General features: G+C 43.0%; 1 protein-coding gene across 2 annotated transcripts; it reads left to right on the top strand.

The window, feature by feature from the left end:
* Nucleotides 1–2,577: 2,577 nt before the first annotated feature.
* On the top strand, nucleotides 2,578–22,579 carry IYD (iodotyrosine deiodinase). 2 transcript variants are annotated; one of them, XM_004753558.2, is made up of 5 exons: nucleotides 2,578–2,844; nucleotides 12,280–12,471; nucleotides 14,814–14,973; nucleotides 18,572–18,728; nucleotides 21,014–22,579. In XM_004753558.2, the coding sequence occupies exons 1-5, from the start codon at nucleotides 2,661–2,663 to the stop codon at nucleotides 21,194–21,196; spliced, it is 876 nt and encodes a 291-aa protein (XP_004753615.1). In that variant the 5' UTR covers nucleotides 2,578–2,660; the 3' UTR covers nucleotides 21,197–22,579. The 2 variants fall into 2 exon arrangements, with proteins under 2 accessions (XP_004753615.1, XP_044936122.1); XM_045080187.1 differs by lacking the exon at nucleotides 2,578–2,844 and having other exon boundaries at nucleotides 12,280–12,403.
* The last annotated feature ends 1,489 nt before the right edge of the window (nucleotides 22,580–24,068 follow it).

Raw genomic sequence — 24,068 nt, 5'->3', positions numbered from 1 at the left:
AATTTGTTTATGTGACCCACAAAACCCAGCATCATCTAGCATCAGCTGATGCCTGCATCCCCTGTGTCCAATCCCCAAGGGTGCCATCTCCTTCCAAAACACAGGCCTTGCCCACCCTCTGACTGGAAGGTTCTTTTCTCCTCTCACCACCAAATTGTCTCCCACTCAGGGTTCCAACCTCAACTCAACTGTTCCTTCCTCTGGAAAACCTTTGATCTCACTGTCTTGGCCAAACCATGCTCTATTCTGCCCCCTAATAGTTCTTACGGAAATTGAGCTGTGACATCTGTGACATCTGATCCTGTTTGCCTCTCCCTTAGCCCAATGGCTCCACCATGGCATATACCCTCCGTTCTATCCACCATTTCATTGCTAGCACCTAATGCAATACCTTTCATGTTGATCCTCAAAAATATGTTGGAGGAGGGAAGGAAGGAAGGAACAAATGATCATCCTACTGCCTTCAGCCAAGCAATCCAGGGTAAGAGTCTTCTTTTCCCACTGCAAGTTGACAAATATGATGAAAAATTTCTATTCAGCATTTTTTTTATCCTTTTAGGTTATTGATGGTTTCAAAATTCTTCTAAAGCCTTGTTTTGTTGGGCAATGGTCAGGAACCAAAGAGAGGTAAGCCACACCTAAATGAGCCAACCAGCCGCTGCACACCCTGTGCTATTCCGATTCTGTTGTGAGATGGGGGGTGGGGGGGACTGCACATGCTCCGCACTGACCACCGTGCTGTAATAAATTCCCATTCTCCCATCCCCCCATCTTCCTGGCTCCATCTCATCCTGGCACTATCAGAGTTGGGCTCTGTGATTGCAGAAACAGAGAATCACTCTTATCCTTTGCGGATAAAGAGCCATATGGGCTGAAACAAAGCTAAGACATGGGATCTGCCAGGAACTGAAGCCTGCGCCACCAGTGACCCCTCTGTCTGTCTTTCCTCATGACCTATAGGGTGCTTCTTCCTTCCAGTTTATTTCTCTCCTTGCATGTTTAGTCTGTACCTCCCTTGCGACTGAGTGGTTTATTTATTCTGTACTTTTGGTGGGATGAAAAGGTGAGTTGGCCCCAGCATGGGTTTGCCACACATCACACAGACCAGCTGCCTTGGGTCAGGTGTGGGGTTGGATCTACTTGGACGATACATGGCCACCTCTGATGTCCTTTCAGAGGAGCTCTGGAGGGGACTTCCCTTCAAAGAGCTGTGGGCATGGCAGCCAGTGCCATCCCAACTACAGTGTCTCTTCTGGAGTCCAGGTTTTCCATCGTAACCTTTGCCCACAATCTTACACCGCTCTCTGGAGTTAGGACAAGTGCAACAGCGATTAAAAGAATAGTTGTCTCTTATAAAAAGAAATGTTAAAATGTATAATAAAACAAAACATAAAAGGGGTATTTAAATAACATTTGTTTAATTTTTGAATAGGTAATATAACCATAATAGTTAAATTTTAAAATTATGGAATAGTATACAGTAATAATTCTCTTGTCCCCTCAATCCAATACCACACCCCATCCAAAAGAAGTAGACACAGTTGTTTCTTAACCTTTTTTTTTTTTTTTAAAGTATAGACTCAAAAGAAATTGCAAAACTAGTACAGAGAAGTCCCAACAGACCACCATGTGATGGTATAAGGAGGTGGGGTCTTTGGGAGGTGCTTAGGTTTCTGTGAGGTCATGAGGGTGGAGCCCTCATGAGTGACATTAGTGCCCTTGTAAAGAGACATGAGAGATATGGTCTCCCCTTTCCGCCATGTGAAGACACAGAAAGAAATCATCCACCTTCAAATCAGGACGAACACCCTCTTGACAGGGAACCAAATTGGGCCCCATCATGATCTTAGACTTCCCAGCTTCAAGGCAGGTAAGAAAAAAATTTCTTTTTAAGCCACTTTGCCTAAGGTATTTTTGTTATAGGGACCCAAACCAACATTTGCTCAGCAAATTCTAAGACAGTTTCTTAAAAATAAAAACAAACAAACAAATCCTATCTAAGTTATATAATTAACCAAACCATCATTTTTAATGATTTAGGATCACTTTTCCTGGATCGAGAAGTTATTCTCTAATGCAAAATGTGATAATTTCTTTGCTTTCTCTGTTGTCTCAGGAGCGTCCTTTAAAAATGTTCAAAGCCTCAGGGCAGCGTTTCATAAATATGCTGTTTTTAGAGTGCAGATTACCTTTCTCCCTCCAGACATTTTCTTTCACTAGACCTGAGTTGGTGCCTGGAAATCTCTTTTAAAAACAAGACCCCCAGGTGGTTCCTGGCTTCTGGCAAGATGAAGACACAGGTCTCTCAGAGAAAAGTTATACAGGAGGAAAACCAAACCCCTTACACCACTGTTAGCAAGATCTGGTGCATTCAAGTGTTTCCTCAGATCCCGGCAATTATTGTTTAGGAATATATTGATAGAGCACAGTTTTAAAAGGGGGATGCACCTGTGAATTTCCAACCCGACAACACACCCTGGAGGCACACGCCATGATCTTTGCTCCTTGGCAAAGTCCTCCTAGAGTCCGAGAGTTCAGCAGGTCCCTCCCACAGCCGCACACCTCTCTCTTCCTTCATCCCATCCCCCAGCATTTCTCGTTCCGGCTCTGTTTGTTTAAATGCCGTGTGGGAAGCGTGGGCACCGTTCAGAGTCAGTCTTATGACCATGTTTTTCCTGACTCCACTTTTGGTAGCAGTTGTCTGCATTTTGATTGCCTGGATCTTTAAAAATGCTGATGGAAACATGGAGAGAAGAAAGGGGGAGACTAGAGCCAGGGCCCAGGCCCGTCCTTGGGTGGATGAGGACCTAAAAGACAGCTCTGACCTGCACCCAGTGGAAGAAGGTAAGGATACAGGCACAGCTGCCTCGCTTCCACCTTCTGTGTTGCTTTGCTGGGCGCCCATTGAAACCTGGGCTTATGGAGAGGAGGAAACACACACGGGGAACTTTCATCGGCAGCGTCTACTGTACAGATTACAGTACTATGTGACAGGGACAGGTCATTTTTCTCAGGTGGTCAGCTTAGCACCTGCTGGCACCAACCCCCCTTGTTTTCTGGAAAAAGAGTCAAAGAGCCGCTGAGGGGCTGACATTTTCCCTGGCCCCAATCCTGTTCCGGCTGTTGAAATCTTTCTGAAGGGGCACATCCCAGTCTGCTGGTGGGGGAAATGGTCAGGTTTGAAACAAGGTCTTGGAAATGTAAAAAGCGGCATCGGTTGAGGGGCTCACTACTTTTCCTTGGGCCAGGTTGTGTGGCTTAGAGACCACTCGGCTGTGTCCTCAAAGCTGGGTGTCCCGTTTAGCAGACAAGGCAATAAACAGGTAAAATGAGGGAGGAGTGAGGGGCTAAAGTGATCATCAGGGGTTTCAAGGAGGCAGAGGGGCATGGTGGGACCACAAGGAAAGGACAGTCAGGCCTGGCCGATCACTAGGACACCAATAGCTATGGTTAGGAGGCATCTGAAGCAAAAGGAGCAGAAAGAGCATAAAAGCAGGGATGGAGCCCTTGGGAAAGATGCTGAGAAGGTGGGAGGACCGCACTGGAGTTGGGTGGGGGGAGGAGATGGGCCAGAGTGCATTGTGGTGGTGAGCATGGGCCCGGTCATGGCTGACCCGAGGTGGTGAGGGAGCAGGCAGGAGGGAGAGGCTCTTGAGCCTGAAGCGATCAGGGTTTGAGGTTCATCTGAGGTGGGTTTGTAGGATGGATTCAATTTGGAAGAGACTCCGTGATTCTCAGCTGGGCTAGTGATACCGCACCCTGGGAAGAGGCCACCTGGATATGGTTGGGGGTGTATTGATGTGTCTATGTGCACGTATGTGCGCATGTGTTCTGAGCTGCCGTAATCTCAGGATTGGGGGCTGGTGTATACAGCTGGCACTCAGTGCTGGGAGCTAGCCATGCTGAATGTAGTGCATAGAGTTCAAGGTCAGGCAGCCTCTGAGCAGACCTGCCTCTCACTCTTCCTTTCACTGAACGAATCCCACCCATATGGCAATTCGGCCCAGTCGAGAAGCACTTTTCTTAAGCAAAGGGACATCCGCTGTGAAGCCGCGTGATAGTCTGCTCTGGTCAAAAAGTTACAGGAAGAACAACAGGGTTTGGTAATACCTTGGGTAGGGGGAGAAGGGGAGGATGAGAGCTGGAGGCTGGAAGAAGCGGAAGGACACGATCCCACACGGGGGAGGGGAGAGGACGCACAGAGAAGATGTTGAACGTACACAGGGACATGTTGGATTTGAGAAGATGACACATCTAAGCAGACAGGGAAAGGCAGTCCAGGTGAGGGGCCCAGAGACACTGATTGGACGCTCACCAGCACAGGGGGATACTTGAAACTTGGAAAACTGGTGAATTCCCTAAAGAGACGCTGCTGGCCAGAAGACGGAGGATGGATCTGGGGCACCTGCAGTTAAGAGGGGCTGTGGGTGGTGGTGGGAGAAGCGACCACAGACAAGACCATATGGGGGAGCAGCTCAGGATAATGACGACAGCAGGCTCTTAGAGAACACTGGCTCTGTTCACTTGGCATCCCAGCTGATGTAGAGTAAACCACTCAGTCTTCATGTCAACACAAGGTGGACACTGTTACTGTCCCACATTAGAGAGAAAGAAACTGGGGCTCAACTATGCTAAGCAACCAGCTTAAGCAGATCCTGGTAGAGCCAGGACCCAGGCAATGTGTTCTGGATTCTGGACACACAGCCAGTTGCTAGGCTGTCTTTCTAACAGAAGAATAACCTAGAACAGAGAGGGCGGGAGAAGACCATCACCCCAAGACATCAGAGGTAGTATGCTTTGAGGAAAAGCCCCTGAATTTGAAGAGTTTGGGGGATACGAGAGGAATTGGTAAGGCTGGTGGGGACCCAGGGGTAGGGGGCTGGGTCTGAAGTTTGGGAACACACAAACTGTATGGCCCTGTCTGGTTCTGTTCTCTTCCTACTTACTCTTTTTTTTTTTTTTTTTTTTTTCAAAATCCTCTGCTTCTTTATTCTCTGTTCCTCACACAGAAGAATAGGTTGAATTTTAGGGGCATCTCAGCAGCCATGGGGCCCTCTGCTCTGAATGTGGAGTTCAGTCTATTGTTGGAATTTTTGTTGTTCGCTGAAGTGACGCCTACTGAGGTCTCACAGGTGATCAGTGAGAAGCAACATTTGAACCCAGGCTTCTCTGCCACCCCCAGGTCCCTACTCTTAAGCCCTGGATGGGTGTACACAGTCCAAGAAAGGACTCATGGCACCAGTACCAGGTGCAGGTTTAGAGGAGATTGAGCAGGGGGTAGAAGAGATACAAGAGAAAGGATTCCATTTCTAAAGAAACATGGAGGTGCTTTTGATGACAGCAAATGGATACCAGTTTCAAACTCTGCTGAAAGTTAATTATAGGAGACAATACAGTAAAATATGTATTTAGGCTATCCTAGTGTGAGTTAAGGAAAATAATGGGTAACAATACAATCTTTCTCACAAAGAATTCCTACTCCAGGTTCGTAGACCAGAGAATCAGCATGTGTGTGGGTGGCTTGGGGAATGGGGGAAGGGTGCAGAATGGCCATGCTTACTAGACATCAGTCACAGACTTCCTTTGGGGATGGCCAAACATGAGTTCTGTTAATATTTTCAGTTTCCTGTTTAACTGTAGCAGCAGTCTTAGGAGGACAAGTGACAAAGAGAAAACCTTAGATTGTCTCCCTAAAACAAGGCAAAAATCCTGCACAAACATATTCTAGTCAGGCCTGATTCACGGAAGTGCATGGAAATGGAAATAAAAGAAAAAGATAGAGGGAACACATCTCATCAGGATATGTTTGTTTTATTTTTAAAATTTTTATTAGTTATTTGATAGCGAGCGAGAGAGAGCACAGAAGCAGAGTAGCAGGCAGAGTAAGAGGGAGAAGCAGGCTCCCTGCTGAGTAAGGATCCTAACATGGGGCTCGAACCCAGGATCCTAGGATCATGACCTGAGCTGTAGGCAGTTGCTTAACCAACTGAGCCACCCAGGTGCCCCAGGATATGTTTGCTTTAATGTTGGTAGGAATTTGTCTCCAGTTAGCTTTACTGACCATCCAAAAGCTACTGTCCTAGTTGAAATTTTGGTTGTCCCAGATTGTCCAGTCACTACTGAGAAAGGCTTGCGTTAGCAATTTCATTTAGTTCAACCTAATACACTGTGTAACTTCCAGGTGAGAAAAGGTAAAACAAAAAAAAAAAAAATCAGTCACACCAATGGAAGGCAGGAAAGGCAATGGGAGACAGAAGCAAGGGGAAAAAATGTGTTAGAAAAATGCTCAGTGGTAAGGGTAGATATATGTCCATAGATATGCGCATATGTGTGTGTATATGATCTTATAAATTTCACACACAAATTAATGCATCTCTGTGTGTATATACATGATATATATATACATACGAAATATATGTATATACATATATATGACATATACGTATATGTATATGTAGAGACAATATGTATCTTCAAGGTTTGTGCGTGGTCATTAAAAAAAAGGCCTGTGTTAAAATTGTGGGTAGCCCCTAAGAATTAAAATTTAGGTAATCGAGGTAATAAGCAGCTGTCAGAACCAGTTTCAGATCTGTTCAATAGCTCAATGACAACTCACTTCAGTAAAAACTTAGCCAGCGGACCAGTCAGTGACGGTTTCTTGCTTCTGAAAGCCAGCCAATCAGGGATGAATTCACTTCAGTACCAACCAATCAACAACAGTATCAAACAAGTAACACTGTCCCTAGAGATGATATTAATCCTATTACATTTCTGAGAGTCACCAATCCCTGAACTCCAAGCTTCCCAACCGGTGGTATGCTATAGGTAGCCTCTGGGAGAAGCAAGAACCAATTGTTAAATATTCAGGAATTTCGTGCACCATTTTTGAATTATCAGCTTGAATTGAGGACTGGATGAAAGTATTTACACAGCGGAAATTGGCAAGTGTTGTAAGTCAGGCTCCCCTCCTCCCTCCTAGAGCTGGTTTACTAGCACATCACTGTCCAAAATACTGTAAAAGGTCAGCAGTATTTACTGTGTTCACAGAGACTCTTTTGCTATAGGAAGCAATAAATCTGGCTTGGTCTTTACTTTTCATTATCCTTGGGCACACACACACACACACATACACACAGTCATTAATACTTTTACATGGTTAGCTTTAAAAGGTTGATTTACCAAGACTTTTATAAGACCTTAAAACTTTAGGGCAAAGACAGGTAAACTCAGGTGGGAGAAGATTAGCAAAGGGAAAGGACTTGCATGGAGACATTGTCTTTGAGATCAAATCTGGGTGGGCCCTAGGGGAAGGTAAGGACCAACACAGAGGTAGAAGGGGGCACTGACATACCTCAAGAGATGATGGGGCTCAGAAAGAAGTTTGTCAAATTCATTTAGGATAGCATGGGGAGGAAAAATTACTCTCTACCCTTCAAGGTTCTTCAAGCTCATCTAAGAATTAAATTCACACGAGACAGGTTAATAGAAGAAAACAAAAACACAATTAATTATGTGTGCACAAAGACCCAATAATAAAATTGAGACCCCAAAAAATGACCAAGCCAGGCAGATTTTATACATTCTAGACAGAGACAATAAATTTGTGAGGAGTTGATAGGACAAAGAAAACAAATGCTTGAAGGCTTCAATTAGGAAGGAATTCTAAACAGAATTTGGGCTGAGGTAGTAGATTGGTAAAAAGTAAAAAGATTTGTTTATACAGGTTTCTTGGCTCTAAAGTCCTTGTCTCTGGTGATGAGGGTCTCTCTCTCTCTCTCTCTATATATATATATATACACTACTTTCTAGTATAGGTGGAGTACGTTTCCTGAGAGATTTATTTTCTGCTTTTAAGGGGGCAGAGGAGGGTCAGAGGTTCCTTCTTATACCAGCTATTTCCCAAGTAGCTTCAATTCAGAATAATCAATATGCCATTGTGGCAGCTTTTGGGGCAGCCTGCCCTGAGCCCCTACAATAACATTGCTCTATTCAAGAACTTTCCATCTGAACATCTCCCAGAGTCTCCAGCTGCCATACACCTCAGGAGCTGCTAGTGAAATATATACTGTAGGGTGCTGAATGACTGACAGGCCGGTGTGGAAACCGTGAGGGCTGAGGCAGTCGGGAAGGAGGTGTTCTCAGGGCTCTCAGGGCAGGGGTTGAGCCCTTACCTTGCTACATCCCCACCTTCATTATCAGTCTCCTGCAAAAGCTGCATTACCCTCACGCTTATTAATATTGCTTCTCAATGTTCTCCAAAATTCGAAGGAGGGAACAAGGATAACATGACACAAATTGGCCTTTTAGCTTCCTAGCTAGAAAATTTGGCTCATTTGCAAAGGTTTTGAAATAGAACTGCAAAAACACAAAAGCAACTTATGTAGACATGCAGCCAAAAAAAAACACCACAAACCACCTTTGTGTTAAGCACTAGAGAATACATGTGGCCTAGAACTTCTTGGCTGTTAAACCTTATTATAGTGGAGTTTGGGGTTCTTTGGCATTAAAGCAATGATAAAAGGTGAGTAGTTCTTGGTGTCAACCCCAAGTGTGCAAACCCCAAGTGTAGCAGCACAGACTTATAGCAAAAAGTGGACCATAATTGCACACATTTGTTTTGAAATACATGGGTTTTATGCCTGAGTGAATCCCCCCGAGTGGCTTGGCTGGTCTAGCATGGAAACAAAATGACTAGGTTACAGTGGCTGTTCTCTTTCCTCTTAGAGCAGTCAGGAGGTCAAGGGGAAGGAGAAAAGTACCTTTGGTATCAGTTCACTGCCCTGCCCTTCTGCTCTGGGAGAAGCTCCAGGAAGACCAAGCCTTTCAGGACAATCTAACCCAGCACTGATCAGGCCATTTGTCTGCCCAGCTCACTGATAAGGTTTAGGCAGCAGCCGCTTCATTCTGCTACAGTGGGAACTCTTACCTTGGACTTTAGAAGCTGCAGAAACTGCCAAATCATGCACCTAGACTGCCTTTAGTTTATACAAATTCTGAATGGATAGTAAGAGTTGGTAACCTACTTTTCAAACAGGTAATGAGGCATTTCATGCATTTGCTCATTTACCACCTACTAAGAACAGAGGTTGTCAGACTTCATAACAAATGATATAGAAGTTATCACTGGTGTTGAAAGTCTTTATTAACACATTTGATAAGTTCAGGGTTGATACTGATGACACTTGGGTTTAGTTGAGAATTGATCACTAGAGAGCTGATAGGTGTCTGCTGCTATTCCCCAATCACATCTACTTCCTTTTAACTGAGTAACTGGGCATTTTCATTAAATGTGTATAGTTTGGGTCCAAACTTCCCTGGCTAGTAAAATATATAAGGAATTTTCTCACTAACAGCAATGTGCAAACTATTGTTCGTGCTGACCTTGTATTGTCCTTGAGGTTTTCAGTGTCTTTGAAGTCATCCTCTCTTGCCTTCTCTCTCCCCAGTCAGTCCTCAAAGGCCTAGGAGTAAAGTATGTGCATATGATTGAAGGGGAAAGTTAATCCTTTACCTGAATTCCACCTGGAATGTTCCAGACCCTCAGGGCCGGGCACTGGATCCTCTTGTTCTCTTCCTTCTTTTCCTGTTGTCATTCTCATCTTTATGGGGAGGTTCCCAAAGTGACATCCAGCCTTCGGGACTCAGACTTCTAGTTTCACACTAGGAATCTCTGCTTGAACAACGCACAGGCATCTCAAATGTGACGGACTGGTGATTCCTACTTCTACTTCCCCCAGATGGTTCCCCCAGATCGCTCATCTTCTATCTCAGTAGATGGTCCCACTGTCTTCCCAGGTGCTAAAGCCTGCCACCTGGGTTTCATCCTTAGTCGCTCTCTCTCTCCACTCCCAACCACACAGTTCCGCAGATCTCATCATTTGTATCTCCAAGATGCTCCAAGAATTTGTCATTCTTTTGTTGCACAACTAGCCTGGGCCAACATCATCCCACCCTGGCTATTGTAGTGGTTTCTCAATGGTTCTTTCTCCTTCACTTTTGTCTCCCTCCAATATACACCTCACCCTGCTTCGTTTATGCTTTCTATCTGTTGGATTCTCCTTGCTCCATTCCAGATATTTTCTTCTGAGTTTTCTTCCAGTTCACTAATTTTTTCTTTAGGTATGTATATCCTGCTTTAAATCCATCCATTAAGTTCTTAATTCTATTACCTTTTCAGTTTGGAAGTTTATTTTTTTCATATTTTCTATGTCACCTTTTATCTTTTTCTGTACCCTACAGATTTGTGCTTTTACCTCTCTAAACCTAGTAATCATAGTAGTTGTATCTTTTGAGACTGATGATTCTAATATTTGGAGACTTTTTAAATAACAATTCTGTTGTTTCTTGCTCAAAATGTTTTCTTTTTATGCTTGATTGAATATGGTGTGTAATTGTAGTAATTGTAGTTAAAATTACTTGTATATTAGCATTTGTTTCTATTAGACAATGGAGACATTTATAGGCAAGGGCACCTATTTCCAAGTTCAAGTTTTAGGCAGGACCCACCAAATGGTATAACCCCTTGGGGGCTATTATATTTATTATCCATGCTTTCTTTAAGAATGTAATCTTGGGGTCACAGCTTATTCACCTTCTCACTGTGTACGGGTCTGAGCTTTGATTCCTGCCCCCCACAACCCCTGAAAATATAAAAATAAAAATTCAAATATGTAGAGATTGGCAAATACTATCAAAGGAAATGTGGCTTCTGTGCTTACTTGCCTCTGCAGGCTCATATTTCCCTTCAGTTTTGGCTTAGGAATTTCTTACTACATTGTCAGCAATTCATTGTTGTTGTTGTTTTAAGACTTTAAAGATACTTTATTTCATGATCTTAGTGGTTTTCAGTTCGTGGGATATTGTTTCAAATACGCCAGTTAGCCATTAATAGGAATTTTCATTCTTCATCTTTGTGTAGGTAAAATTTTCTTTTTCTTGATTTCTAACCAGTATGGAATTTGGATAGCCAATAGTCAAGATCAGAGTTCAGGATTCTGTGGACTCATTCTTTTCATTTTTTCTTGATGTTTTTGAAATGATAATCTGGGAGACATTTTTGAGAACTTTATTTCCTTCTCCCTGTTGGCCACTTTATGACTGTAGGGGAGAAAAAATAATTTCCTCTCTACTCTTCTAGGTTCTTGGATGAAGAAACCACCCCCAGCCATAATAAAAGACACACTAAGAAGAGAAAAAAAAAATAGGATCTTAATAACACATATACTTCCTGTATACATGGGACAGATTCAGGAAAATTGACTTGAGTCCCTGAAATGGCCCAAGCCACCATCTTAATTACCATCTTCTACAAAAAATGAAAGAAAGATGTTGGGGGAGGAGGATCCAGTTATGGGAAGTTATCAAGAAGAGCACAATAGGACCCCGCAATTGCACTCCTGGGTATTTACCCCAAAGGTACAGATGTAGTGAAAAGAAGGGGAACATGCACCCCAGTGTTCATAGCAGCAATGTCCACAATATCCAAACTGTAGAAGGAGCTGATATGCCCTTCAATAGATGAATGGATAAAGAAGATGGGGTCCATATATACAATGGAAAATTACTCAGCCATCAGAAAGGATGAATACCTACCATTTGCACCAACATGGATGGAGCTGGAGGAGATTATGCTAAATGAAATAAGTCAAGCACAGAAAGACAATTATCATATGGCTTCACTTATTTGCAGAACATAAGGAATAGCAGGGAGGATATTAGGAGAAGGAGGGGGAGAATGAAGGGAGGGGGAATCCCTGGGGGAGGTGAGCCAGGAGAGACTATAGACTCTAGGAAACAAACTGAGGGTTTTAGAGGAGAGGGGGTGGAGGGATGGGTGAGCCTGGTGATAGGTATTAAGGAGGACACATGCATGGACCACTGGGCGTTGTATGCAAACAATGAATCTTGGAACACTACATCAAAAATTAATGATGTACTCCATGGTGACTGACATAATAAATTTTTAAAAAATAAAAATAACTTTAAAAAAAGAGTAAGGTTGTTGTGCAGATTTAAGTCTACCTTCTCCATTGATAAAAAATTTCTTGGGTACAGAAAAAGCTTATGAATGGAGATATCCTTTATAAAAGTAAGTGTTCCTTACAAAAAGGTAACTTTCACTCTGGTTTTCAGAAATTTTCTTGTGTCTGTTGTTTCTTAAAAAATCAGCTCAATATAGTTCTTATGTCAAAAAGGCATATTTGGGGGTGGCGTAATCTGCTCCCCTTCGTGACCAAGAGAGGTCATTGAATTTCCTGCTTTTCTTGCTTGTATTTGCAGATGCTGATGACTGGCAAGACTCAGAGGAAAATGTTGAACATATCCCGTTCTCCCACACCCGGTATCCTGAAAAAGAAATGGTTAAGCGGTCCCAGGAATTTTATGAACTTCTCAATAAAAGGCGGTCTGTCCGATTCATAAGTAATGAGCAAGTACCCATGGAAGTCATTGATAATGTCATCAAAGCAGCAGGTCTGTAATGGCACATTGCGTCCTTGAGAATGTCAGCTGCAAGTGATGATACTGGGGCAATAAAGCTCAAACACAGTGAACAAAGCCCAGAGCAATGCATTTATCTCTAAAGGCTTACCCAGGTATTGACTGGCTGCCAGAAACATAATGATTTCCACTTTCTACAAACTATGGACTATTACAAACTTCCTGGGAGCAGATGTAACAACAGTGTAAAGCTTCTGAAATTACTGAATATTATGGTCTTTTCTTAAAAATTAAAATTTTTGAACATACTATTACATACTGGAAGAGAAACATGCCCTTTCTTTCCCCTCCTCTTGAAACACATGGATGCACACATATACACACACCTTCACATTTATGCATTTCTCTTTTTGGAATCAAATTTTTTATATTATACAGCATGATGCTCTCATACTGTTCTCTAATGAACTAGCAACATTCATTATGTGAATTTTCAGAGTAATCTACAGCACGGCAACCCCATTTTCAACATAAATTGATATCTCCGTGGAGGAGAATAAAGGAATTACAGAAGAAGGGGAAAGAGACATAAGAGAAATCTTCTTATTTGAATACTACTGGAGTATTGTGTATTATTCCTATATAAGTCACATTTAAGCTCATTTGCAGAAATATTACATGGCTATTGTGATCCATTGCTCAAAATGAAAGGAAGCAAGAATAAAGCATTCATTTAAACTAAGAATACAAATGTACTGGCTAGTTTTTTATTTAACAATAACGGTCCTTGAGTTCCTTCCACATATTTACCTTTACCTATATTTGTGTGTTTATACATATGATGCGCAGATGAATTTGGCATAATCAGAAACGTTAGGGAACAATTTATTTCTTATGTGTAGCGATGACAATATTTAGTGGAAAAACATGAGTACAACGGAAACTGGAATCACTCTTTTCAGAAATATGGGCTTTGTGTGTAGCTTTTGACTTGCATTTCACAATCCAGTCATGCCCTCTCAACCACAGGGAGTGTTTGGAGGCAAAGATCCCCATCAAGCAGGCAGTTCTAACCGCCCCCCTGCCCCCACCCCACCCACCTACCCCTCCACCCCCCCACCCCCCATGCAGAGATTATGTCATTAAATTACTCACTAGGGAGAAAGGAATACTTCCTTCTGAAATAGCCTACCTATGGGTCACATTCTCTCACTTGGAACAGCAGGCCATCTCTGGGACAGCAGGGTGACTCACAGCAGAAGATGGCCCTGGTTGGAATCTGAAAAAGAATTCAAGCTCCTTGGACGCTGAGATACACTAAGAAGCTTTGACTCAGGATCCTGGGACTGACCCAAGTGTGGGCTGAGGGTTCCCATAGCCCATGAGACCTGAAGACAGACTTATGTGTACTAAGCACTGAGGGCCAGGAGATCTCATGTGTCCCCAAGACCACAAACTGCACAGTACCACATTCAGGGTTCTGATATAGGTACCAAACAATTTGTAGTTCAGTTCCCTTTCATGAGTATTTCATTTATTTATTTATTTTTTAAAGATTTTATTTATTTATTTGGCAGACAGAGATCACAAGTAGGCAGAGAGGCAGGCAGAGAGAGAGGGGGAAGCAGGCTCACCGCGGAGCAGACAGCCCGATGCCGGGCTCATTCCCAGGACTCTGAGATCATGACCTGAGCTGAAGGCAGAGGCTTAACCCACTGAGCCACCCAGGTGCCCCTTATTATTATTTTTTTTAAAGGCAAGTTTTGTTTTTATTTTGAGAGAGAGTGTAAGTGGGGAGAGGAGCGGAGGGAGAGAGAAAATCTCAAGCTTAGCATGGAGCTGGAGGTGGGACTCGATCTCACGACCCTGAGATCATGACCAGAGCTGAAATCAAGAGTCAAATGCTTAACTGACTGAGCCACCCAGGTGCCCATTTCATAAGTGTTTAAAAGTCATTTTGCTATTTGAATTTTTATCATTTTCAGTAAGCTTCATGACTTTATCCTGTTTCAAGAATATCAAAACAAACAACATCTCAGAGAATTTGGGCCGTCAGAGTTTCCCTTCTGGATTCACCTAGTGGTCCAGGCACAGTTATTTAGGGATGTTTTCCTCCACATAATTAGAGAAGTGGTGATAAATTCCCATAGCCCTAGAACCACTGGTCTTGAACTCAGTTAGCTGGTTTGTTGCCCCTAAAGGGATGCAGACTGAAACGGAGTGGCAGCCACACACCAGTGTCTGTGGCCAAGCCCTTCGTTCACCAGGTGATCTAACTTCATTTTGAACAAGTATGAGTTATCCTCTCTATCCTTAATGAACATTTTCACATTTTCCTATGTTTTAATTTCTAATTTTAATTTAATGGATGGTAGGAACCGCCCCAAGTGGGGCCCACACAGAGCCCTGGACCTTTGTGGTTGTGAAGGACCCGGATGTGAAGCACAAGATTCGACAGATCATTGAGGAGGAGGAGGAAATAAACTACTTGAAACGGATGGGACGCCAATGGGTCACGGACCTGAAGAAGCTGAGGTACAAAAGTTGATGGAGTTATTAACCTCTCTGTGCTTGGTTTTCTTATCTGTAAAATGGGAATGTCTAGGATTTACTTCATTATGAAAATTAAATGTTTGCATGTTTGCCATCCACGTCTTCGGGAAATAAATGGGCTTTGACCCAAGCAATAGTAAATAAAACACTGGGGACTTACTTTTCTCCTATCTGGAATGTAAGATTGTGAGGTATTTCTCAGGACCTTGACTGAAGTAAATTCCATTTGCGGAAGTGATACCATCTTCCAAGTGATGTTATTAAGCAGGCTTTAGTTTGGGTACAGTTAGTAGAGTAGATATTTAGTGTAAGTGTAATATCTATTGGGCGTTAGTCACTGCGCAGGCCTCCTTATCTCCAGGAAGGAAGTGTGGTGAAACTCATTGTGACTAGATTTAATGCATTAGGGTAGGTCCTCTAAGTCGTCTGTTCCTCTGGTCGCTGTGACTAACAGTGACTTGTGGAGTCCTCTTTCCCCACTGAGGGCCAGTCTCCTTCATAATAGCTCAGATGCATTTCATAACTTCTCAGTCACTTTTGTCATCAAAATGGTCACTTTCAATTGTTTAGACTCTGCTTTGTCATTTGCCGAGTCCTCTTTATAAACTCTGCCTTCCCCACAAAGGCCATTTCCTTTCCCCTCCAGGGTGCCCGGAGGCTGAGGAGGGACAATGGAACGAGATTTGGTACTTGGAATACAGAGGTCTTCATACCTGTGGCTTTCAGTTGTGGGCATTCCGTGGCCAGTCCTGGGGTGTTATCCAACACCCCAGTGTGACCCAAGCCTGTAAGACAAGAAAGGGCAATGAGATTGCAGCCCTGGGGAGAAGAGGAGGGACCTCTCATCCAGTATTCAGGGCTGGCTGGGGGAGGGGAAGAGGGCCTCTTGGCTCTGCTCCTGTTTCATTTATTTGGCCCCAGAGGACATATTTTTCCTAAGATATTTAAACCCTAAGAAATTGATGTCTTACGGAGTTTTAACTTATTACCATGCTCTGGAACTAGCACAGGATATTAATAATAAATATAAGAACCTTATTGCATATTCATGGGGGAAAAAATGGGATGGGTCAAATTGAGTTCCTACCTGGGATGGCCTGCTCTTTGCATGCACAGTGCCTACAGAATGCCGCTAGCCCCTGGTCCTCTCCCCAGCAAAGGCAAAATTAGTCACTCTTTAGTCCCTGTGCTCCAAAAACCTAACATACACTTTCTGTGCATCTAATATGGCCATTTTATCACATAGCATTTTAATTATTGGTTTACTTTTCTTCTTGTGTTATAGGCCATATTTCAGAAAGATTATAGACTTTCTCTGCAGGCAGTATGTACACACACATGTATACATAAAAACTCTAGGAGTCCAGATTTAAGGTGTCTTACATTAAACCATCTAGCATAGTACTGATGCATAGTGGGTAACTGAATAAATGTTTGTTGAATTGAATTGCAAATGAGCATATATCCTGACATCCTGTTTGAGTCAGTTTTGAAGCCCATAGCTGTCATTAAAGATTCAATATACAACCTGGGTCCAACCTACCTGTCAAACCTTCTGTTTTTCTGTTTGTGGGTCTAAGCCCTCACCCCAGGCAGGAGGTCCTATTTTTCCTTCTCCTAATAGGTCTTGTTGCTATGTTTTTATTAGCTTTAATGTGATGTCATAATAAATTCCTGTAAAATTTAACAAACCAGAAATATGAGGATACTAATGTATGTCCAGGCAAAAAAAAAGTATAAAAATCATTGAAATTATTAATTTGCCTTTGAACCAAGTTTAACTGCTTAATCTTCATCTTGCATTAATCTTTTTTTGAATTATCCATTTTAAAATAATAGTAGTAGTAGTAATGCTTACACTCACATATCAGTTTGTGCTAGATTAGGTATATTTCTAGGTATTTTATCTATTTGACTGATCTCACCCACACAATAGCTGTATGGGGTGAGTGTCTGATAGTGCTCTTTACATATGCAGGAGTGGAGCCATGAGACATTCAAGAAATTACCCAAAATGACAACATCCGTCAGCTCCAGAGTTTATGCTCTTTGTAAATGATGACCATTCTCCATGTTTGTAAGGAGAAAAGGATTGATAATAACTCAATGTGACTAAGCTGACTAAAGTGTGTGGTACTACACTTGATCTTAGCCAAAAGGCCAAGAAGCATGTAAGCTGGTAGAAGCATGGGAAGGTAGGTTTGGAAATGTAAACTGTAGAAGTTAAGAGTGTAAGAGGAACCATAGAAAACTGCACAAGTGAGTTTAGTATGTTTTAAAACAGTGAAGCATAACTAGGCTTAAAATGAAATCATCCTTTGTTAATTAATGACCTAATGTGTCTGTATCCTAAAAAAAAAAAAAAAAATTTTCTAATATATAGCATTGCATGAGTATTACTTTGAATATCTGTGTTGGAATAAAACTTTTGCCAAATATATCCGATACAGTAATAGAATAGAGGCTCCTTAGCTGGAAATCAAAAATTGAAACTTAATATTAATATCTCACATGAATTATCTCCCACTCCCACAAAGTTCCCTTCTTTTTCTCCACAACAGGATGGACAACATTACACTCTCTGACCCAGTGATTTTGGTTAAACCTCACCATGATCTTTTTCTTTTCCTTTGCTCCTATACCAGACGGATCAACTCCAGCCTCTATGCCTCCCCAAATTCTCCCAGTCCATTGGCCATAGCAATCTGCCTCTTTCAGAAATAAACCCGATCACATGAAGCTTCTGCTCAGGAGCTTGTGGTCACTTTCCATTATCTACCAAATGAAGTAAGTAACAGCCCCCCTGTGCTCCACCATGTACCTCTTTCTCTGGGCGACCAGGCTTTTGAAAATTCCAGCCTGCCAATCATCCTCTGTCCTGACTCTGCCTTTACTCGTCGACTTAGTAGGATGCCCTTCCCTGTGCCCCCTTTCCATCTGGTCTTCAGCGCCCCACCTCACTGGAAACTCTGGAAAAGTTCTGATCTGCCTATTTAAAATGATCAACCCTTCATTTGGAGAACTCCTGAAGTACTTAACTTACTTTTCTTTAATTCCACTTACCAGGTTTCAATTTGCCAAGTTTTCCATAGTGCCCTCTGGGTTATAGGACCATCTTCATCTCTTACAGCATTTCTTGAGCCTTGCCATGCTATATCCTTACGAACACATGTTTACTGGATTGAATGACCCTGGACAGAAAAATAAGACACACACAAAAATTCTGTTCTGGTAAAAATTGAAATATGAAAGACAAGAAAATGCTTTGATTTTATTTTTTGTAAATATTTATTTATTTATTTATTTAAGAGAAGGAGGAGAAAGTGCATGGGGGGGGGGCAAAGGGAGAGGGAGAGAAATCCTCAAGCAGACTCCCCACTGAGCACAGAACCCATCATGGGTCTCGATCCCAGGACCCTGAGATCAACACCTGAGCTGAAACCAAGAGTCATCGCTCAACCAACTGAGCCACCCAGGTGCCCCGAGAAAATGCTTTTATTTTAGACAGAAATAAGCCAAGTTGGAAAAAAAAAAATCATTATGAGCAAATAGTCTCTGAATTATCTTTCTTTCCCTTCAGAACCAATTGGATTAAGGAATACTTGGACACAGCTCCCGTTCTTATTCTGATTTTCAAGCAAGTTCATGGTTTTGCTGCAAACGGCAAAAGGAAAGTCCACTACTACAACGAGATCAGTGTCTCCATTGCTTGCGGTCTCCTCCTGGCTGCCCTGCAGGTATGTTCCCCTGCCCAGCCCGCCCCAAAGGCCCGGCTCCAGGGCCAAACAGTGGCCTTATTCACACATTTCAGCCAAGTTTCTAGCCTAGAGACATTTGGAAGTTGTTTATCTAGAGCTGGATTTCTAAGTAAGGCGACTCTGATGTACTAAAAAAAAAAAGTCACCCTAGAAAGCTGGATTGGTGAGTATAATGTTGCCACAAGCTGGGATTCCTCCAGAAATTCACTTATGTACGACATCAGGCTCAGGAAAACACTGTGTTTGCCTGCAACCATAACAACTGGAAGCTTCAAGGGTTTCAGCGGACACACCACCTAGCTGTGCTCGCAGCTGTCAGAGCCAGTGGAATGATGACAGCGCTCCGAAGAGGGCTCTGTCCTAGAGCTCTTCCTGGAAAGTCGAGATGACACTGTATTGCATGAGAAAGATGTCTCTATGTGCTTTAAAAAAAAAAAAAATTCCAACTCTGTAGGAGCTAGACACTGTTCAGCATGAAATAGAGCAGGAATTGATATACACTTTTTACATGATGCTATTCTGAGCGCCTTCTACTGGACAGGCCCCAGGCAGGGGTAGGGGAGGTCCCAGCGGTAACTGCCTCGTGTGTGAGCTGTGTGCACTTTCTAGTGGAAACCAGGGTCCACTGGTGGAGAGAGACAGAAAACACAGAAAGCAAGAGAAGCAAACAAGATTATTAGGACAAGTGATCGAACCATCAAGAGACAAACAATTCCCCAAACCTACATGCTTCTTCAAGAAAAATGCATATGCCAAAAACACCTCACAAGATATAATCATTGTTACACCAAAGAGACACTCACTTTTAGATTTCTTGAGAAGTCAGCCTCAAGCAAGTGACCCCTTATTTCCTTCCTGAATCTGTGACTGGTTAAAATAGAGGAAATGACGTGTGAGGTCAGACCATATGGCCCCACGGTTCATTCATCTTAGCGTGTTGGGAGGAAAACAAAAACAGAAACACGTAAAACTAATCCTCCAAGAAAAAAAAAAAAAAGACGAGAAAAGAAACTGGGGACTGGATATCCTCACAGAGATGTTTCTGGGGTGAAAAAAGTAATGCGTATGAAAACACTTAACTGGAAAGTATATGTTTATTTTTTTGTTTGTTTGTTATGTTAGTCACCAGACAGTACATCATTAGTTTTGGAGGTAGTGTTGCAAGATTCATAGTTTGCGTATAACGCCCAGGGCTCCATGCAATACATGCCCTCCTTAAAGTACATGTTTAAAAAAAAAAAAAAAAAGTGCTTAATTCAGAGGTTTTCTCAAGCTCCAGTAGGCAGCCGCGTCCCGTTAGTGTTGAGTTTGCTGCCCTCTAGCGGCTCCTCAGGCCTAATTCTGAGTGTAGGTTCTAGTTGTGAGGGAGGCAAGAGGAATCTTCCTGAAACCCCCATCTGCACAGATCCCATAATGATCTGACCAAAGAGCCTCTCCTGCAAGACAGTCCAAGTCAGTTCCAGAACTTCTGTCTGGCTCTGGACACTCTCTCCAGTGTCCCTCTGGTTGGCAAAGTAGGGGGGATGGAGATAGTTAGCTTGGGAGACATCTCAAAGCTGCACATGAATTTTTTAAGTGTTTATTATCTGGAGAGGCTTGGGGAGAAGTTGATGGAGTAATTCCTCTACCTCCAACGGATCCCTGGGTCCCTGGGTCTTCTGTGATCGGACATAGGTATTTTTAGCTGGGGATGATGCTCTTCTTCAATGTTGATTATGTAAACATAGGAACTCTCTGCTTCTGGGGGTGTTCCTTTGGTGTATTAAAATTCCTTGGGGCACCTGGGTGGCTCAGTGGGTAAGCCACTGCCTTCGGCTCAGGTCATGATCCCAGGGTCCTGAGATCAAGCCCCGCATCGGGCTCTCTGCTCAGCAGGGAGCCTGCCCCAGCCCCCGCCTGCCTCTCAGCCTACTTGGGATCTCTGTCTGTCAAATAAATAAATAAAGTATTTTTAAAAATTCTTTAAAAAGAAAAAAGATTCCTCACATTTCCTTCCATGAAATAACCATTCCTATTTCTTAACTATCAGTGAAAAATAAGACTAGTGTTTTAATTCTTCAAGAAGCCTCTCACCGTTGGGTCAATGTGGGGACTGGGAGATTGAGGAGAGCAGGTGAAGTTCAAGGTGCAGTTGCCCGGGCTGGCTTCTGGGAAAGGATGGGACATGCAGGCATCACAGGGACCACCATGTCCCCAAGCTAAGGGCACAGCTGTGACTTCTTTTCCCCTCACTTGCCCATGTATTCTCTCCCCTCCTGTTGCAGAATGCGGGACTGGTGACTGTCACTACCACTCCTCTCAACTGTGGCCCCCGACTGAGGGAGCTCCTGGACCGCCCCACAAATGAAAAGCTGCTGATGCTGCTCCCAGTGGGGTACCCCAGCAAAGAGGCCACGGTGCCCGACCTAACACGGAAACCCCTAGATCAGATCATGGTGACCGTGTAGTCAAGAGCCCATCCAGGATGCTGGCAGACAATGGCTTGGTCCTCTCTTGTCCCTCTTGGGTGTACAAGGCTGCTCTTTCCATGGTGGTTAGGTCTCCCCAGCACCCCCACTCCACTCAAGAAACTTTCCACCGCATTGGGTCCTTGGAGTCTGAGAAGTCCTGCTCCCCAGAAATAGTAAGAGGGCAACAGGTACTTTTGTGTCTCATCCACCCTGGAAACGCATTAAGCTTTTACTAAGAACAGGCCCTGGTTTTTAAGTTTTTAAAACTCTTCCAGAAAAGTCCTGGTGATTTTTTTCCTCTTATATTTAAAAAGCCCATAGGCAGGAAAGAGTCACCAGAATGTTGAACATAGCCCAGAGAACTCGGCTATGTGATCATTCCTGAATTTAAATTTAGACTCATCAAGTAACTTCTGCCCTCTGATTTCTGGTGGCTTTAAGGCCAGGATGTGCTTTTGAGATCTACTCTTTTGCTGAACTTCATGGCTACCCTGCTAGTTTTTAATAAGTAACTGTCAAAATAATTCCAACATCACCGTCACAGAACAGAACAGCTTGAGCAGGTGGCTCTGACCGGCAGCCCTCCGAACGTGCAAAGGGTTGTTGAATCATGGAGTGGCGTGTTGGAGCTGGTTCACACCAGCTTGTGGAATACTTCCTTAAGTATTCAGGAATTTTGTGAGCCAGTTATTAAACCATTTGTCGCTGGAAATCGCCCATGGTGGAGTGTTTACAACACCGCAATCGATTGATACTACAAATCAGACTTTGTTTCCTTTTTCCTAAAGGGAACTGTTTTCCATACACAGCACAAACAGTGTCTCCCTTCTTTTCTACTCGAGCCCACAAAAGATACTCCTTTTCTCCAGATGGCAGTCGAGCAGTTTGGGACTGATGGGTAGGAGGTGTGAGGTTGGGAATGCCAGACCTTGTCTTTGGCCCATCACTCTGCGTTCCCTTCCCTGGGCTCCATACGCGCGGGCACACTCATAGCTCAGATCAGTTCTCATCCAGCATCCCCACTGGTCTCTTTATCCCTTCTATCACCCGTTTTCTATTTTCTTACTCAGCTTCCTCAAGAAAAACCTCTCCTGCCTCTTTTCATCCTCTTGGGAGTCATAAAACCTAGGAAAAGCCCTGAGCGTTTTTGATGAGTCGGAGGCTGGTGACGAATCTGTATTAGAGAAAAGAAGGACTTTTATTTTCCTTTAAAATATAATTAGGTATTACAAGAACCTGTGCCCTCAACCACCTCTGAAGTCCTTTGAAGGCTCTAGAAGCTTCCTTTAAAATCTCCAAAATCTTGTACCTCTGGTTTCATTTTTCTCTAAACATGCTTTTCCCCAAGGCTACAGACTTTAATAAATGCCAACTCTCTTACATTTTGTTTCTGTTCTTTTTTTACTATCATTAGTATTGTGACAGGTATTTGTCCTGGGCTCTATTATAAATGAGCATCGTTTTAGCTACATTGTTAAAGCCTTATTCGACTTACACGGGATGGAACGGGCGCCTAACCATTGTATTTCAGACAGTTTTTAGTAGAAAAAAAGATATTCTGAGAGTTCCAGGTATCAGAATAATAAACACACTTTGGCGTTACAATACAAAGAAATTGGAGTTAGAGTGATACATTTCTTATGTTTTGAAACTAGTTGAGCCCAGTGTTGTGGGCTAGTTTTAGTTGGGTCTGCTGAGTGGGGCTCACATAAAAGGGAACCTTGCCTCCAGGGAGCAGGGTGGAGAGGAAATCTGGCTGGTGGTGGGAGTCCAAGTACCATGCTCAAGAAGAGACACGGACAGGAAAGGGAAAGCCCGGCCATGTGAGATAGGAACCCTCCAGCAACAGATTGCCAAGGCCTGTCCACCTTCCGGATTGCTGCGTCCAGAAACACCGCCCTGGTTTCTCAAAGACGGTGAACAAATGTGCGAAGGCATAGACTCAGGAGGCACGACAGCCATCCTTCTCTTTAGGGAATGGAGTTACAGGTGACTCTTAAGCAATGAGAATTTTTTTATTTTCTTAAGATAAGTACAGGACAGTGGTCTCAATGTATTTTGGTGATTTCTTATGATTTTTTTTTTCTCTAGCTTGTCTTATTGGGAGAATACAGTGTATAAAACACAGAACACACAAAATATGTGTTAATCGGGTATTTATGCTATCAGTAAGGCTTCCTGCCAATGGCTGGCTGTCCGGAATAAAGTTTTGGAGGGATCCAAAGTTATAGGTGGATTTGGGAGTGTGTGGTGGTGGGGGCGTGGTCAGCATCCTGAACCCCAGTGATGTTTGAGGGGCAACGTAACAGTGATTGTTGGTCTTGACAGCACAGCCTACATGACTTGGTTTCTCATCTGGTACTCACCAGCTAGATGGCCATGAGAAACAGAGATCTCTCCAAACCTCATTTTCTTCCTTTATAAAATGAAGGTGAAAGTTACACTTAAAACCTTGTATCTGATGGGTCCCATGTAGTTCCTAACGTGTTACGTAGCACTGAGGGCTGGCTGGTATTGTTGGTGCCTGGTGTTAGTCATAGTAGTGGTCTCACAATGATTAAGGCTAGGTGCTATGCATGTTTGGCAAAAAATAAAATAAAATAAAATATAATGACATCTTTTAAGAATCTTATCTTTAATGCACTATGTAGTTTTAAACTGTAGAAGCAACATATCTGCTATTTCTCTTGAACTTGGGCTTTTTTAAGGATCTAGGCTTGACATTAGCTGTATCTGATTGCTTCTGGAAACTTCTGAAGGGGTCTGTTTAATGAATCATAAAAAGACTATTTTCAGGGAGGAAAGAGGGGGCATGAAGTAAGCTCCCATGAGAATAATCAATGTCAGAACAAAGAGTCAAATCTCAGTG

This window comes from Mustela putorius, unplaced genomic scaffold (assembly GCF_011764305.1).
Source record: "Mustela putorius furo isolate JIRA1106 unplaced genomic scaffold, ASM1176430v1.1 tig00000450_pilon_pilon_pilon, whole genome shotgun sequence".
In the NCBI taxonomy this organism is placed as follows: domain Eukaryota; kingdom Metazoa; phylum Chordata; class Mammalia; order Carnivora; family Mustelidae; genus Mustela; species Mustela putorius.
This window is presented reverse-complemented; position numbering and strand designations above follow the sequence as displayed.